The sequence below is a fragment of the Typopeltis vanoorti genome, chromosome 1, assembly GCF_054136105.1.
Source record: "Typopeltis vanoorti isolate ZY-2024b chromosome 1, IOZ_Tvanoo_1.0, whole genome shotgun sequence".
NCBI classification, from domain to species: Eukaryota; Metazoa; Arthropoda; class Arachnida; order Uropygi; family Thelyphonidae; genus Typopeltis; species Typopeltis vanoorti.
The window spans coordinates 80,999,098-81,016,694 of NC_143549.1; the positions used below are offsets into that span (position 1 = coordinate 80,999,098).

Genomic DNA, 17,597 nt, shown 5'->3' on the forward strand with positions numbered 1-17,597 from the left:
AAAATAGTCCTATACTGAGGAGGAAAGAACAAATCCACACTGGGGGGGGGGGGGGTAGTACTGGCTTCACTGTAATAATCAATAATTCACTTGGTATCACTTATTCATTAACAACATTGTTAATCAATTTTTGGAATTAAGTGATATATACCAGAACTACTTAAACTGTGGGTCACGACCACAAATGGCGTCACGTAACTGAATGCGATGTCAGTGTGTGAGTGTTACTCTCTGGAAGAAGAAGATGAAATCAAGAGAAGATTGTGATGTGTGAACCACTTAAAGGGCACAACATCTACGGTATTCTCAGATGGGTCACTGGTGAGGAAGAGATCCAGGTCGTTTGGAAAGCAATTACAGTTACCTACAGGACTCGAAAAATTTTGAGCTAGCTCACCAATCAAGTAAATATCCCACTAGTCAAGCATCAACCTGGATAGAGTATCATGGTCACTTATTATTATTATTATTATGTCCACTCTGGCCAATTTTGCATGCATATATACCATAGGTGCATACTCAAATCCTGAATTTCATCAATTTATAAGCTTTTATTAATGCTGAGACTAATTTTTACCCTGTGCAATTACATTAACAACATGCATTTTTGAAAATTATGGAGACAACTACCGTGTTTGAATTAAAACTTTAGTTTAATATAACTAAAATCTACATTCGACATTTCGACCTTTATGTCAAGGTCATCTTCTGGACCATACAACTATACACAGAAAACAAGCTACACTACAATCAAACTGGTTTGTTAAAGATACTGACCAACCTTAATGTCTCCATAATTTTCAAAAATGCATTCGGATCACCGTGTAAGCTTAAAAGAAAATATTAACATATTTGTGAGTTTATCAGCCTATCGATGAAATACACACACACAAAAAAAATACTCATGTGATCATTGGCTTCTCATGAAGGGATGGCAACTGAAAAACCAATCAAAACACATTCAGGTGACATTTTCAGAATGAATATAAAAACTATAATACTTCTAAATGTTCCAATTTTTCATATTCATTATTAATGGTTCAAATTCAATATATTCTGCACATGCAGCAAACAGCCAACTGCACATCTGTTTTAGATTGTTCTGCCACAATTGGCTGGTTACATCAGTACCTTTCAGCACTTTCTCGAGATAAAATGATGAACAAGTATTCTACCCTCTTATTTGTCATAATCCACTAAAAAAAAAACCAATGATAATTGACAAAACAAGCATTTGTAATGACCAACATACTCAATAGCTGTAATAAGATAAAAATACAAGTAAAACTATTTGATATAAAACATGCTATACAACTGGCATTATGTAAATCTTCTTCCTAACATGGATTTTAGGCTAGGTGGCCTGTTCTGGTCTCATGCCATATCTTTCTTGGTCCGATTCTTCTTTTGCCACTTATTTTATATCTGCATAATATTTTCGGTAGTCTGCTGTTGTCCATTCAATTTAAATGTTCCATCCATTTTTGCTAATACTATCATAAATGTAGTAATTAATTGGTTTTATCTTCAGGGATTGTAGAATTTCTTCATTTGTTTTATGGTCCGACTTGGTATATCCAGCTGTTTTTCTGAGAAATTTCATTTCTGCTGTTTTAATTTGTTTTTCATCTTCCCTTTTTATGGTACATGTTTCACTTCATATAGTAAAGTTGGTTTTGACAAGACATTATATAGTCTGATTCTAGTATGTTTTTGTACTAGGAATGGCTTAAATATATTGTTTATTATGCCATTTACTTTGACAAAGTTTGATATTTTAGTGTCTAGGTCTTTTTCTTCTTCGTATGACAAATCACTTCCCAAGTATTTGAAAGTATTTACTCGTTCTAATATTTTATTAGCTATCATCATTTTACTTCTTATTGAATTTTCTCCTTTGAATGTCATTATTTTTTTCTTTAGATATTGTCATATTATACTGTTTTGAGATATCATTTAATGATTGTAATGATCTTTGTAGATCATCTTCTGATACTATTTGATCATCTACAAATAGCAGTGTATCTATCTTCATTTGGCGTTATTTGTATACCAAATGGGTTATATGCTTCCAGACTGTTTTATATATATATATATATATATATATATATATATTGAAAAGCAGAAGTGAGAGAGTAATTCCTTGTCATATTCCTCGTGATATATCTTTCCATTCTGAGATGTGTTCTAATTTAACTGCTATTTTATTCCTGTATATATTTCTTGAACGGATTGTAAAAGTTGGTTTGGTATATTTAAATTAGTTAATATTTTAAACGATTTTTGTTTATTCATTTTGTCAAAGGCTTTTTCATAATCAATAAAGGCCATGTGTGTTTCTTTTTGAAATTCTCTTCTCTTTACTATTAATAATTTTAGAGTAAAAATTGGATCTATGCAGGATCGGCCTTTTCAGAAACTGTTTTGTTCTTCTAGTAGTTTGTCCTCTACAATACTGCTTAGCTTCTCTTTTAATATTCCTGCATATATTTTATATCCTGTATTTAGCAGACTAATTCCCCTATAGTTATTGAAATCATTTTTATTTCCTCTTTTTATAGATTGGGATAACCAGTGGCAGTGAGAACTATTGTTAGTTATCTCCAAGAGTTAGGAGATATCCAAACCATTTAAAAAATTTTCAGAAGTCTTTCATTAAATTTTCCACCAGCATTTTTGTATAGTTCCATATTTATATCGTCTTCTCCTGAAAAATTTTCCTATTTTGCAACATTGCAATTGCAAAACGAGAAGTAAGGAAAAAAAAACAGAGAAAGATGGAACAATTTCGTAACAGAAAAGGATATATTTATTTCTTTGTTCATGTATTTTATTACTTTATAGGTTTGGGGTTGTGGCCTAAATATATCCTTTTTTCTTTGTTCCCATGGAGATAGATCCATCCTTCCAGATTTTAGACAGGTCTTTGACTGTTGTTTTAGCCATTCCTAACCTTTTTCTGACATCTTCTGAACAGCAATTCTTCACATTAATAATGGATCCCAGGTACTCAAACTGCCTGACTTCCTCAATTCTTTTTCCATTAAGATACACTTGTTTCTCAAGAGCTTCTCTGTTTGTTTTTCCTTTGAGAACCATGATCTTTGTCTTGCTAGAATTGAGTTGAAGTCCTCTGTTATTACTGATCTTGTTAACTTTGTCAAGAATTAGTCCTAGTTCTTCCATGTCATTACAAAGGAGTACTGTATCATCAGCGTACCTCAGATTACTGATCAATCTACCTCCTATTGTAATTCCTGTCCTGAGCTCATCCAATGCTTCACGCATGACGTCCTCTGCATATATACTAAACAAGTGAGAAGAAAGTAAACATCCTTGTTTAACTCCTTTTTCAACTTGAAGCCAGTCAGTCAATCCAACACCTGTTCTTATTGTGGCTTCTTGCTCCTTATACAAGTTGGCTATCAACGTGATAGCGTGTTGAGGAAAACCCATTCTTTTCATTACTTCCCACAATCTACACTGAAAAGCATTAGTTTACGCTACATTAAACATTCACATACATGTTATTAAATTTATTGAATATATAATAATACATTAAATGAATAATAAGTTTGCATCCTCAATATCCAAAAAATGAAGATTTCTCTTTCACTGATGAAATCACTTTACCTCCAAACAGCTATTAACCCTATACAAATTAAATTCACAATCAATAGTTTTCTAACATTTGACGTGGTTCCCATTAAGCATTCCCTAAAAATACTTGATTCAATATAGAAGAGAACAATCAGGCTGATCAATGATCCGTCTCTCACAAATTCACTCCACCCACTCCCACACAGTCCCTGTTTCTGCTGCTTGAATCTTCCACAAATACTTCCATGACCAATGGTCATCTGAGATGGCATCAATAATTCCTCCTCCTTCTATTAAATCCATCAAAACATATGCCACAACTACTCAACACTCCTTCACAGTTCAACTCAAAAACTCAGAGGGCAAATTACTCCTCATCCTCCTTATTTACCCCCCCCCCCCCACTGCTCTTTGGATTGTCCCCCTCTTTTACATGCTCCCCCATGGAATACAATCTGCAGCTCTCTAAACTAAGTGTGAACAAATTCCTTCTTGCTCATCCAGGGTATGAATGTACTATAGGTTGCCCAACCTCTTATGTATGGGATTATCACAAAAAACTTTCCACATTTCTTTACTTGTCAATTGAAAATTCTAACTCATCATGGACAAGTTGACAAGCACTTTTTCCAAACCTTAGTCATTTGGTATGTGAACAAAATGTGAGACTACTTGCAATAGCAAATGCCTTGGCATCTTTACCTGCAAAATCAGTACAGCTTGAAAAGAGAGAAATAAAAGTTAGAAAGTTGGTGGCGTTGTGCATGCTAAAATTTATAGAAAAGCATATATTATACTTGACAATAAATCACATTCATGTTTTAATCCTAATACCAAGCACACAGGCATGAATAGGCTACTTGTATATAGAGACTGTTCACTTCACATCAATTACCTTAGTATTCCCATAATGTAAAAATGTTACAGTAAGGGTCACTATCTAGACTGGTTTTGATTTTTTACTGAGGGCTCATCAGTGGGAGCCAAACCCAAGAAGATACCAAGGTTTAATTAATGCACAAGTCATACTTTCCACATACAACAGAAAAAAAAAGGTGATACACCTTTTTTCTGTTGTATGTGGAAAGTACTCTGGATGAGAGTACTTTCCACATACAACATTAAATACTCTGGATGAGAGTTATGAAAAGTTTTACAATAACTAAGGCAACTACTATAAAGTCAACAGACCTCAGCACATAACAGACTAGTTGTGAAGTAATTTCACACCTATGCTTGGGGATAGGATTAAAGCTAAAATATAATTTCTTGTTAAGCATAGCATACACTGTAACCAAGTGGAAAAACCTTCCATAACTACAGGAAGATGATTTCACTATTGGGAAACACGGACAGGGAAAATATCACTAAATGAATTTGGCACAATACAGAAGAGATTTTTAGCCAATGAAATTCAAAAGAGGAGATCTATGTTGGAAATGTTCTGACATGGTACATCAGAGCAAACATATGAACAAATATCACCTATAAGGAAAAGAGTTAAAGAGAGTTTAATTGGGAAAAGTAAAATGACTAGAGCTTAAAGAATCTGGAAATTCAATTTGTTAGGAAAACAAAATATGGTTTTGAAGGCTAGAACTAAGACCACCTTTTTTGTTTTCTTTTCTTTTAATGAATCTGGAAGGTTTGGAGTAATTACCATTTTTGCATGTAAACTATCTTTCTTCATTTTTGGTAGCTGCTGTTTAAAGTGAGGTGAAAATGAATTCTTTACTGTGCCATACACACACATATGCAGAATTTCATTCCAGCTTCTCTGCAAATTGTGACCTTGCCAGTGTCCACCTCCTAGAGCATTTATCATGCTGTGCAGTCCAATATACTATGTAGTGCCTGCCTATCTAGAATAATGGTTTTAAAGCTGCATCTTTGAAGAAAAAAAAATGATGGATCTTGCCATGTCTAATGAACACTGAAAACAGCACTCACATTATATGTTGGAAGAAAAAGAGTCTAAACATTGCTTTTGCCTAGTGGAAGCTTGAAGTGGCCAAAGTGGTGGTATTACGCTGGGAGCTGAAATTTGCCTGCCATCTGGTGGTGCTGCATATCAACAAAGCTTGGCTCTTATTCTGATACCACGTTCCAACTCTGACATTAGTTCACTGCTAATTAGTCTGCTGCAGTCTGAGGGTTTAATGTCTGTTGGCTTGGAGATATATCCATAACTACTAATTGGCTCACTAACATGAAGATGCAGACAGAGAATCTGGTTGCTGTAGATTAACTAGGCTTCAACAAAGTTCAAAGTATTCCACACTGTGGTGGCCAGAACATCAAGGGTGCACTTTGTTTTATCATATTCTACAATAGATGTATTTAAAAAATAAGCACCGTTTTATTTATTAGTTTCATAAATATGTCAATAGTAATAACACTTAAAATAATTTTAAATAACACTTATTATAATCACAAATCAGTAAAAACTTACAGGATAATTAGAACCTTCTAGTCTAACTTGTGTTAACTGGTCTTTGTTGTATTGTGCAAATGCTCTGGTAAAAGAAAATATGACGTGTATTAAATGCAAGTTTGAGCACAAAATAAATGTAACTTGGAAACTTATTTCAATTAAAAACTTATTACAGTATTGCTTACAACAAATTTAGCAAAAGGGGAAGAGAAAGTTATTGAGAAGTGACAACATTCAACTACCTAGAGGTTTCTTCTTAATAAATGTTACTAATATAGATAATAACCAAGTGTCATTTTATTATAAAAATACCTGCAATGTGTTTTATTTCAAGCAGAAATGTTTCCCCATTACATCAATCATTTGAATTCAGCAACTAATTCCCATGCCTCTAAAAATTTTACTTTCATACATTGTTAGACTGAAAGACCTCCTCCACAGGATGTTCATTAACATGTTAATATTATTAACAGAATATTAACAGATATTAACTATAATGCTCTTGAAGATGCTGATTTGAAATTTGACAAAATAATAGTAAAACTAATATATGTCTATTTTCTATTTGTGGTATTGTAATTCTACTATTAAAACCAAAAGCAGTTAAATATTTTTACACATCTAATACCAGTCATCACATGTAAATTACCCACTAGAATGTGTGGTGTACTAATTATCGGAAGTAACATAAGGAAACTTGTGTTTCCTTATGTTACTATTTCCTTATGTATGTGTTCAGAATAAGCACAATAGAATAGCAAAAAATAAAAAATAAATAAAAAATAGTGAGTAGATCATTTAACCAACACTGACAAAAGGAGCTATGCAATATGTTTTGCATCAGCAAGTAACAATAGGAAGACTGTGCACAATTCCATTTTATCAATGGCGGTTAAATCTTGTATTTACCCTCCTCAATTATGTTAGGTATATCCAGGACTAAACAAATGCCAAATTTCTTTATACTACTCCTAATAATTAGCAGCATACCAGCCAACAGTAGTCGATAGTTTAATTATGAGGTTTGGTATTAAATGTGTACAAATATTTAAGCGCTTTTGGTAAAAATGTGAAAAGCAGCAACAGCAACAAAATACCACTCAACTTATCAGAGCATGCACTAATTATTGAACTATGAGAATAACACAGCTGCAATTCAGGAATAATGGCGACAAGATTGTTTTCCGAAATTTTCTTATGGTGTTTTGGATACTACTAGCTATCCAAAACACTAAGAAAATTTCAGAAATCAATTGCTTATAGTTAAGTGGCTCTAAGAGAACAGAAAAACAGCTTAATTATCCCAGGTTGAAATTACTGCCATGGTACTTTTGATAAAACATTAGATGAGATGAGTTATTGAGATAATCTACATGGATACTACACAAAGGCAGTTTCAAGAAAACTAACTATGTCATACATCCCAGTATAGAAAGTTTTACATCACGATCCACACAAAATCTATCTTATATAAATGCAAGTAAACCTACATTTGCACATGTTTACCTGACAGATTACTACTGGCTAGGGGGACATTCCCCTGGGTGAAAAGATCCATTTCCATCCAAAATGAATGGAAATTGATCTTTTCATTTTTAGCAGTATACATTCCTAAACAGGAATGTAAACTGCTACAATGGCTAAATTGAGAAGTTCTGATAAACTGTTGAATGCACACGAGTATTTCATGTGTACACAGTACATGAGGTTACTCACACTTGCTATAGGTAATCATATGCTAATTCATAACCACTATCATGACTGGTTCATTCCTTCCTAACAGACTTATCCTTCAGGGCCTCTGGTCCTAAAGGATAAGTTGCTTGACCACAGTATAAGTTGGCAGCTACCATAAACTTGCAGGATGCCAATAAGATCGGGCTTGAGGTTACATTGCGAGTAGTTCATGTATTTAATACTTATGTAAAATTGGTGATTTTGAGTTTTTAAAGTATTTAGTATTTTCATCACATACATTTATTGAGATATCACAATATTAAATAGAAATGTAAAATGGCACAAAAAAGGCACAAGAAACAAAATAAATTCCATCTACTGGTATCCTGAACGATCTATTCAGAACTTTGTGTCTATCATATCACCCCCCCCCATTTCTCCTGAATGCCAGCATCCAATCCACAAATTCTCAAGCTCTCCTCATAATCTACATTCCACAGTTCCCAATACCATCTTTAACATTCTCCTTTTTAACTTCTCAACTGTATCTGCTTTATCTCCAAAACCAAGAACAGCCTGAATGATGTTGTATTCAAAAATATTTTAATTCTTTGAATTTTTGAATATGACATTGTAAAAAGACAAATGACTTTCTTATTATTGCATGTCAAAGTTTATTTCAGCATTGCAATTATCTTCTCAGTTACATTTGCAATCTTTGTTAAATGGTTCCTGATTTTCAACTTAAAACTCCAAGATCCCAGTGGCTGGTTAGTTTCTTCTAGTATAATCCCAATGTAATACATGACTAAATATCTAATTACACCAAAGTGCATAACTTTACACTACCTAACACTGAAGCGACAGCCATTTTCACATGCCCATAATTGCAGACTATTCAAATTTCGAAATGCACTATTCAATCTGTACATTAATGATATTGGGAAAGATTTGACAAACAACATACAGCTATTTGCTGATGATGCAAAGATAGGTAGGGTAATCATTCTATGAATACTGCTAATATGCAGTACTCATAGAATGATTTGAATAGGATGGAATTGTGGGCATGGGAAAATGGATGTCAGTTCAATGTCAGTAAATGTAGTCTTTCACTTTGACGTGATTAAATATCCAACGTCGTTTTATATTGGTGGGATTATGTTAGAAGAAACTGATGAGGCTAGGGATCTCTGAGTGTTAGGAAGATGAAGGTCAAAAGCCACCTAGAAAGATTGCAAATACAACTGAAAAGATAATTGTAATGCTGAAATGAATGCTCACATGTAGAGATAAGGATGTCATTTTGCCACTTTATAAGACCTCACTTGGACTATTGTGAGCAGGTCTGATCTCCTGGTTTCTGTACTGACTATGAAGACAGATTGAGAATTTGTGGACTGCAAAGACAGTGGCAAACAGGAGAAAGAGGGTGATATGATTGAGACAAATTTCTGAAAGGATCATACAGGATTTCAGTTGATTGAATTTTTCACTTTATGGCGAGTGGAGAAGGACAAGAGGGCATCCTTGGAAGCCGAGAATGAATGCGACCGGAGGGAGGGGGTTGATTTTTCTTTCATAGGGTGGCGCATGATTGAAATGGATTGCCATTGGATGTTGAGTGCAAGCAGTGTGAATGAATTCAAGAATAAGTATGATAGCTGGTGCGTATAGTATGTGACCTCCCTTGATGAGTCCTGACTCTTTGGAGGTCTCTCTTAATAATAATAAAAATCATTCTGCTGTTGGCCTGTTCCATTTGCAATTATCCTGCTTATCTATGCATCATTCAGCAAATAGCTGTATTCTTCTGTCAAATCCTTCCCAATGCTATTAATGTCAAGATCAAATAACAATGGACCAAGAACTAATCCCCATGGTACACCACTAGTCACTTTTAATTTTACAGACTCACATCCCCCATACATCAATTTTTGATATCTATCAGTCACCAATTTCTCTTATCCAAAAAGGTAGTTTATACATCCAATCCCATATCCTACAACCTTATGCAACAGCCTTCCATGCTGAAATCCTGTCTAAAGCCTTAGCAAAGTTTAAAAGTACCATGGTGTATCCATTCCCCTTGTCTAACTGAATGGTCATGTTATTAAAAAATGTGAGCAAGTTGCTGAAACAGACCTTCCCTTAGTAAAACCATGTTATTCATTGCAAAGTATAGATTGTCTGTTAATACATTTCTGTATATGTTCACTTGCCAACTTTTCCAAAATCTTCACCACCACTCCAGAGATACTGTTAGGTCGATAATTCGACAGCTAGAATAGAGAATGATGGTGCTGGCAGAATGGCCTCAAACACACAGGGATTATGTTTATACACAAATGTAAGGAGTATTCGAAACAAGAGTGCCGAGTTTGTTGCATTGAATGAGTCAGTATGCCCAAAGATAATTGGAATAAGTGAAACTTGGTTGTCTGAGGAGGATGTGATAATTCGGAAATAGAATTAGAAGTATTTATAATTTTCTGGAAGGATAGAAATGTGAAAAGATGAGGACGAATCTGTCAATGATTGAAGAGGAATTCATCATCATCATCATCATACGTATCAAGGATTTAGGCCTAGTATGGCCTGTTCCAGCCTGAGAAGTCATTGTTGAATCGTTTAAGAGGACGTCCTGGTTTTCTTTTTCCTAATGGCTTGTACTTTGAAGAGGAATTGTGTCCTCAAAATGTGTAAGTTGATAGTGCATGAACAGATTTTGAATCTGTGTGGTATGAAGTTGAAATAATGCCATTGTAAAATCTTGTATAGACAGAATTTTTAGATTAAATTCTTTCTATACCGATTTTACTTAGGAATTAAAATTAATTTGCTATACTTGTAATTTTGGTTAACATTATTGATTTGCTGTATAACAACAAAAGACAAAGAAAAAAATGTCTGAATGAATTGTAACAATAGATTGTTAAGACTTTATTAAAACACTTAAGGAATAGAACAACGTAGTTAAGGATATAAATCAAATTAAACTTTAATAAATATTTTCCGATATTTCGGCAACGTCACGTTGCCATTTTCTAAAGGAACTTACAAAAAAGTTACGTGCATGTAGGCACTACAACACAGAAACTGGGAATGAAGAGATGAAGCTATTGTTCTCCTAACAGTCCTGATGGTGCCCTCTAGCGGGCTAAGTAGATGTTCTTGGCCGTTGGGCTGAAGGTCTGCAGATGTAGGCCTCCCAAATTTGGGGCAGGCGCATACAACGAAATTTGTTGAGGTTTGGAGAATTTCTTAGGGCTGAGGCTGATTCCATAAAGAGTCTTTCAAATTTGTATTTGCTACGGTGTATCATTGTAGCTTTCTTCCACCGTATTCTGTGGCGTGTATCCAGAGCATGGTCCGCAAGCCCAGAATGACCGTATTTGTGAAAACGGATGTAGTCCTTGTGTTCCGAAATTCTGATATTCGCTGTCCTGCCTGTTTGGCCAAAGTAAGACAGTTTACAACTGCAAGGGACCTGATAAACACCAGATAGGTCTAGGGGAAGTGGTTGGTCTTTAGTGGAGCGGATAAGTTTCCTTGAGTGGGACATTTACAAATGTCCCACTCAAGGAAACTTTAGAGCTAATCCAAGCTACATTTTCTCCCGATATCTCAGCCTTATTTCAGCTCACAATGAACTCAGGCTATTTCGTTTGGCAGGGAAAATTCTACAAACAAATCGAGGGGACGGTCATGGGTTCACCACTCTCTCCCCACCCTTGGGCAATTTCTCTATGGAGACCTTTGAAGAAAAAGCCTTAGCCTCTGCCCCACAAAAACCAACCATATGGCTTCGCTACGTTGATGATGTGTTCGCTATTTGGCCACATGGCTCTGAAACACTTCTCGCCTTCTTAACACACTTAAACAACCAACACCCCAGAATCAAATTCACTCTGGAAAAAGAGGAAAACAACAGCCTCCCTTTCCTAGACACAATAGTCACCCGCCAGCCTAATGGATCCTTGGTTTTCTCAGTTTACAGAAAACCCACCCATACAGGAAGATACATTCACCAACAATCCCCCCCCCCTCACAACAATATGGAGTAGTGAACACACTATACAACAGGGCTAAACTAATCTGTTCAAACGACTTGGCCCTAAACACTGAACTAAATCACATCCTCAACACTTTCTCAGCCAATGGCTACCCCCCAAAAAAATCCAAAAAATATTGGAACCTATAAACCACAGATCCCCCCCCACACACACACACACAACAAGGATTACTCTAAATCCATCACCATTCCCTACATCCGAGGCACCTCGGAAAAGATTACCAAAATCTTAAAAAAACATGACCTGACCTCCTGTTACAAACCTTACAGAAAATTGGCATCCCTTATCTGCTACACTAAAGACCAACCACTTCCCCTAGATCTACCTGGTGTTTACCAGGTCCCCTGCAGTTGTAAACTGTCTTACTTTGGCCAAACAGGCAGGACAGCGAATATCAGAATTTTGGAACACAAGGACTACATCCGTTTTCACAAATACGGTCATTCTGGGCTTGCGGACCATGCTCTGGATACACGCCACAGAATACGGTGGAAGAAAGCTACAATGATACACCGTAGCAAATACAAATTTGAAAGACTCTTTATGGAATCAGCCTCAGCCCTAAGAAATTCTCCAAACCTGAACAAATTTCGTTGTATGCGACTGCCCCAAATTTGGGAGGCCTATATCTGCAGACCTTCAGCCCAACGGCCAAGAACATCTACTTAGTCTGCTAGAGGGCACCATCAGGACTGTTAGGAGAACAATAGCTTCATCTCTTCATTCCCAGTTTCTGTGTTGTAGTGCCTATGTGCACGTAACTTTTTTGCAAGTTCCTTTAGAAAATGGCAACGTGACGTTGCCGAAATATCAGAAAATATTTATTAAAGTTTAATTTAATTTATATCCTTAACTACGTTGTTCTATTCCTTAAGTGTTTTAATAATGCATAACCAACGTATAAGCCTGTCTACGAGATTGTTAAGACAAAGAAATATCCCAGACGGGATTAAGAATATGACATAAGGCCATCGCACACACAAAGTCAAGAATGTACGGGGTTTCCCCGCGTTAACACAGTGACCTAAAAGGTGGAAGGAAAAGACCTCTATGAATACTCAGGGGAATAAAATAGTAGCAAGACCCAAGGTCGATTGAGCAGCATAAAAGGGGGATACATCAAGAGAGTGGGGTCTTATCTTGTCTTAGCTTGGTTTTTTCGGAGAAGGTCAGTCATCATGAAGAGGCTTCGTTTCGGAGAAGGTCAGTGGTAGCTAGCTAGAAGACCGCTTAGGAGGAAAGGTCGTTTCGATGGTCATCACTGGAAAAATTCGCTTTTGCTCAGTTTATGTTCCGGCTCCCGGTTCGAGTATGTCCTGCAGATTCTAGGTCGAGGGACCCTGTTCCAGCCAGCAGACACCCGAAAATGCTAGATGGATCGTTTATGCAGTGAAGAAAGTAAGTTTCACATTTCCAACTGCCAAGGTTCCTGATGATCTCCATCAGTGGAAGAGCCCTTGTCGATATTGGAAAACAGTGCCCGTATGTGTCAGCAATATTGGAAGGAAGAAGATGATAACGATCTCAAGGATTTACTGATGTGGACTAGATGACTAAATACCAAGTCATGTCTATTATATATGATTTAACTAGAGGCAGAAATTGTGGCAGAGATTGCTCTAGTTCTTTTGTTAGTATTACTTCAGGACTGAAGGCAATTAGTTAACCATTCAAATATAACTTGTTTAGTTATGTGAGATAAGATAGTGTTGTTACAAGGTGAAAGTTAACGTGCGTAATGTCACAAAGCTTGCCTGTAGTGTAGTATCTGTAGGTCAGTTATGTTGTATGACAATTCACCTTTAAGTAAACACTTTAAGTGTTTACTTAAAGGTGAATTGTTGAATTAGGTTGGATAACTTAAGATCTAAATTAATGTTGTTGAGAAGTATAGAGCCAGAGAATAGATTGTGTGCTTAGTGTTAACTTCACTGTACTTTAATGAGCATGAACAAATCATTTTGTTCATGTATATAGGAATATAGGAATCAGACAAGTTATTTGCTAAATAACTTGTCTGATTCCTATATACCAATGCACTTCTCATAAAAGACCAAACCTGTGTGACCTAGGGAGATAAGTAGCCACGACTGCAAAATAGAGTTTAACATTGCTTGACAAAGTAATAAGTGTGAGAGATAGTTCCATGATTTGCTGAGTTTTTTTTTTCTATTTGGAAGGATATTTAAGTCTTACCTGCAATTTCTGATGCCGCAGTCATAATAATTAAATAAATTTTTCTGAAATCAATATAGAAAAACGCTTGCTATTTAGACAAAGGAATTGACTCCAGTCAGAGGTAATTCCTAAGTTATAGAATTTCGTGCACATGAAGCATAGTTACGACATTGAGAGAAAAAAAAAAGGGGGGGGGAGTCGAATTGAAAGAAAAGATTAACTGTAGTAGACTAATTTAAGCCACAGAGTCAACTGTTAAGTATAATAAGCTAAGTGAGTTGAAATAAACAAGATAAATAAGTATAAATTTCGAATAAGGTTAGGAGAATTAGAAGTACAGGAAACAGAGGCATATCAGATGTTGATTGGGTTAGATAAATGGTTTTTAACCAGTGTTCCCTGGAACACCTGTGTTCCACAACTAGTTACGAGTGGTCTGCTGGTGAAAGATGTCGCACGGCACAGCAGTTCTAAGTGTAATTGACTACTCTGATCCTAACAACTGAAGACTGCTATGTGCATTGCCTTCTAAACCAATAGAATATAGTTTATAGGTCAATGGTAGGCTCTATTAAAGGATTTGTTACCCTTGCAAAGAAAATAAACCCAAATATTATTATAACTACGCACTGTTGCAGAGAGAAATCTCTAGTTTCAAAAACATTATCGGCAATATTAAAAACTGTACTAGGCCAAGTTGTAAATATGGTAAATTCTATCAAGTCAAGACCTTTACAAGCCTTAAAAAAAAAAACTTTGCATATCTATGGAAGCCAAGTACAAATCTTTGCTTTTGCACACTGAAATAAGCATATCAAATAAAATGATATCTGTAATTAGTAAAAGGACAAATATTTCGTACTAGAATTACTTCATTGTCTGTTACAGTAATAGGAATGGAATACAAGCAAAATGTTCGGTGGATCACCTATTAAAATACAATTGCTACTGCGTGCTAGGAAATAATAGAAAATAACAAATTTAATCTATTAAGATAAATGGCTTTTTACATAAAATAAAAGTCTTCCAGATCTTTGAGAGAGAAAGACAGTCATTTCTATTTACGAGGGCTGTTCAATAAGTAATAAGACTAATTTTACTGTCGTGAAACCACTCATCACAATATTAATTTCTGTGGAAATTAATGCAATAAGAATGGCTTCTTATTGCATCACGATAATGCAAGGCCACATATTGCTGGTTGTGTAGTGGACATTTTGCAGAAGAACAACATAGATATCCTACCACACCCTCCATACAGTCCTAATCTCGCACCGTGCGATTTCTGGCTGTTTCCTCAGCTCAAGAAACCACTAAGAGGCCGCCATTTCGAAAGCAACAAAGCATGTGTAAAAGCTGCGGCGGTTTAGAAAGAACTCTCAAAAAACGGACTTTCACATCTGTTTAAGAAGTGGACACAATGTTGGGACAAATGCATCACGTCTCACAGTAGTTACTTCGAAAAAGACCATGTAAATGATGACAATTAAAGGTTATCTGTTTTCTGTATATAGTCTTATAACTTATTGAACAGCCTATGTAAATTCAGTCGGTGTAAGATAGTTTCACAACTTAGTTTTGAATAAGCGTTCATATTTGAATCTGCATCTATGGTGCGCAGACATTTTGTGAATGTATCTACCAGTAAATGTGGGTTTTCGAAAGATGCTTGTAGATAAGGTACCAGAAGACGTTCTAGTAAGGAGGATGTCCAAAAATGGTAAAGTACCAGAGTTTTCTTTTTCCATAGTGAATTGGATGCGTGGGTGAAGGTTATTTATCCATTGTAGAAAAGTGGAAAGTTCATCTTCAGTGTGTGGCCAAACAAGCGTCTTTCGAAAACCCACATTTACTGGCAGATACATTCACAAAAAGTCTGCGCACTACACGTCTCAAAAATTTGGCATTCTTAAACCTCTAATTCATTGAGCACATAAAGTTTGTTCTTCCCCAATAATCTTACAACAAGAACTTTCCATCATTAAAAAAGTTAATGGAATCAAATGATTACAACTCCAATCAAATCCAACAGATACTTGACTCTTATGTTCCAATACTTACAGTTTCTTCAACAGCCCGCAGAGTTCCTATTCCTTACATTCCAGGAATCTCAGAACCTATAGGTAGAATTCTGAAAAGGTATCAATTGATTCCAACATATATTCCAATCAACAAAATTTCTTCTTTATTACCTTCTACAAAGGATTGTCTTCTCTATCTTTGGCTGGCATTTACCAAATACCATGTGAATGTGATGTCTCTTATTTTGGACAAACTGGCAGTTCTTTGGAAAAAGGAATAAAAGAACATCAATATTATATTGATTATAACAAACCTCTGAAGTTTGGTCTGGCGCAGCACAGTATTGACTCTATTCATAGTGTTCAGTGGAATAAAGCTGTTCTCCTCCATAGATGCAGATTCAAATATGAACGCTTATAAAAAAGAAAGTTGTGAAACTATCTTACACCGATCGAATTTAAATAGAAATGACTGTCTTTCTCTCTCAAAGATCTGGGAGACTTATCTTATGTAAAAAAAAATTATCTTAATAGATTAAATTTGTTATTTTCTATTATTTCCTAGTACACAGTAACAATTGTATTTTAATAGGTGATCCACCAAACGTTTTGCTTGTATTCCATTCCTATTACTGTAACAGACACTGAAGTAATTTTAGTACGAAATATTTGTCGTCGTTTTACTAATTAAAGATATCACTGTAGTTTTTACGTGTTTCTTTATTATTTAATTTACTATGCCACAGATTCCTCTAAAAAACAATAGATATGTTTCCTTGGCTCCATAATAAAAATGTTGAGAGAATTATTTCTATTATAGCAGAACATTTAACAATATTGGAAGAAAAGATTTCAAGTTACTTTCCCTCCTTAAATACATACAATTATGACTGGATGTGAAATCCATTTGGCACAGTTGATACATCGTGTTGTGAGTTTTCGTTAGAAGAAGAAGAACAATTAGTTACCTTGTCAATGGATCGTACTCAAAAAATGAAATTCTCTGAAATAACTCTTGAGGAATTTTGGATTTTTGTCCAAGCTGAATGCTCAGCTCTCTCCACAAGGGCACTGAAAATTTTGTTAAGTTTTCGACATCATATCTGATTGAGCTCGGTTTCTCAATATTAACCAATATAAAACCTAAAAAGCGTGAAAGTCTTATTAATATAGACAAAGAGATGAGGGTAGCTGTATCACATATTAAACCTGATATTGCTGAAATCTGCAAAAGCCGACAAGCTGAAATATTTCATTAAAATAAGTTCCATTTTTATAAAAGGCAAGTTCATGCGTATTTTATTACTTCGAAAAAAGGTTCAGAACCACTGGGTTAGATAAGGCTGTGGGAATGGATGACATATCACCACATATTCTTAATCAATGTGCACCACAGTTGGTTATGCCCTTGACCTGATTATTTAATGGAAGTCTTGCAGTGGGTTTCTCAATATTAACCAATATAAAACCTAAAAAACATGTAAGTCTTACTAATATAGACAAAGAGATGAAGGTAACTTTACCACATATTAGACCTGATATTGCTGAAATCTGCAAAAGCCAACAAGCTTATAATCAGAAGTGTTCCGTGACTTCGAAAAGGTTCACACG

At 35.3% G+C, this 17,597-nt stretch overlaps 1 protein-coding gene across 1 annotated transcript in view; it reads right to left on the reverse strand.

Moving 5' to 3' along the window:
* Positions 1-17,597, reverse strand: part of LOC150110132 (F-actin-capping protein subunit alpha-like) — a 123,877-nt gene that overhangs the window by 57,299 nt on the left and 48,981 nt on the right. The window contains exon 4 of the mRNA XM_090391625.1: positions 6,053-6,116. Within this exon, the coding sequence (XP_090247751.1) occupies positions 6,053-6,116 (64 nt within the window). The remainder of the gene's footprint in view (positions 1-6,052; positions 6,117-17,597) is intronic.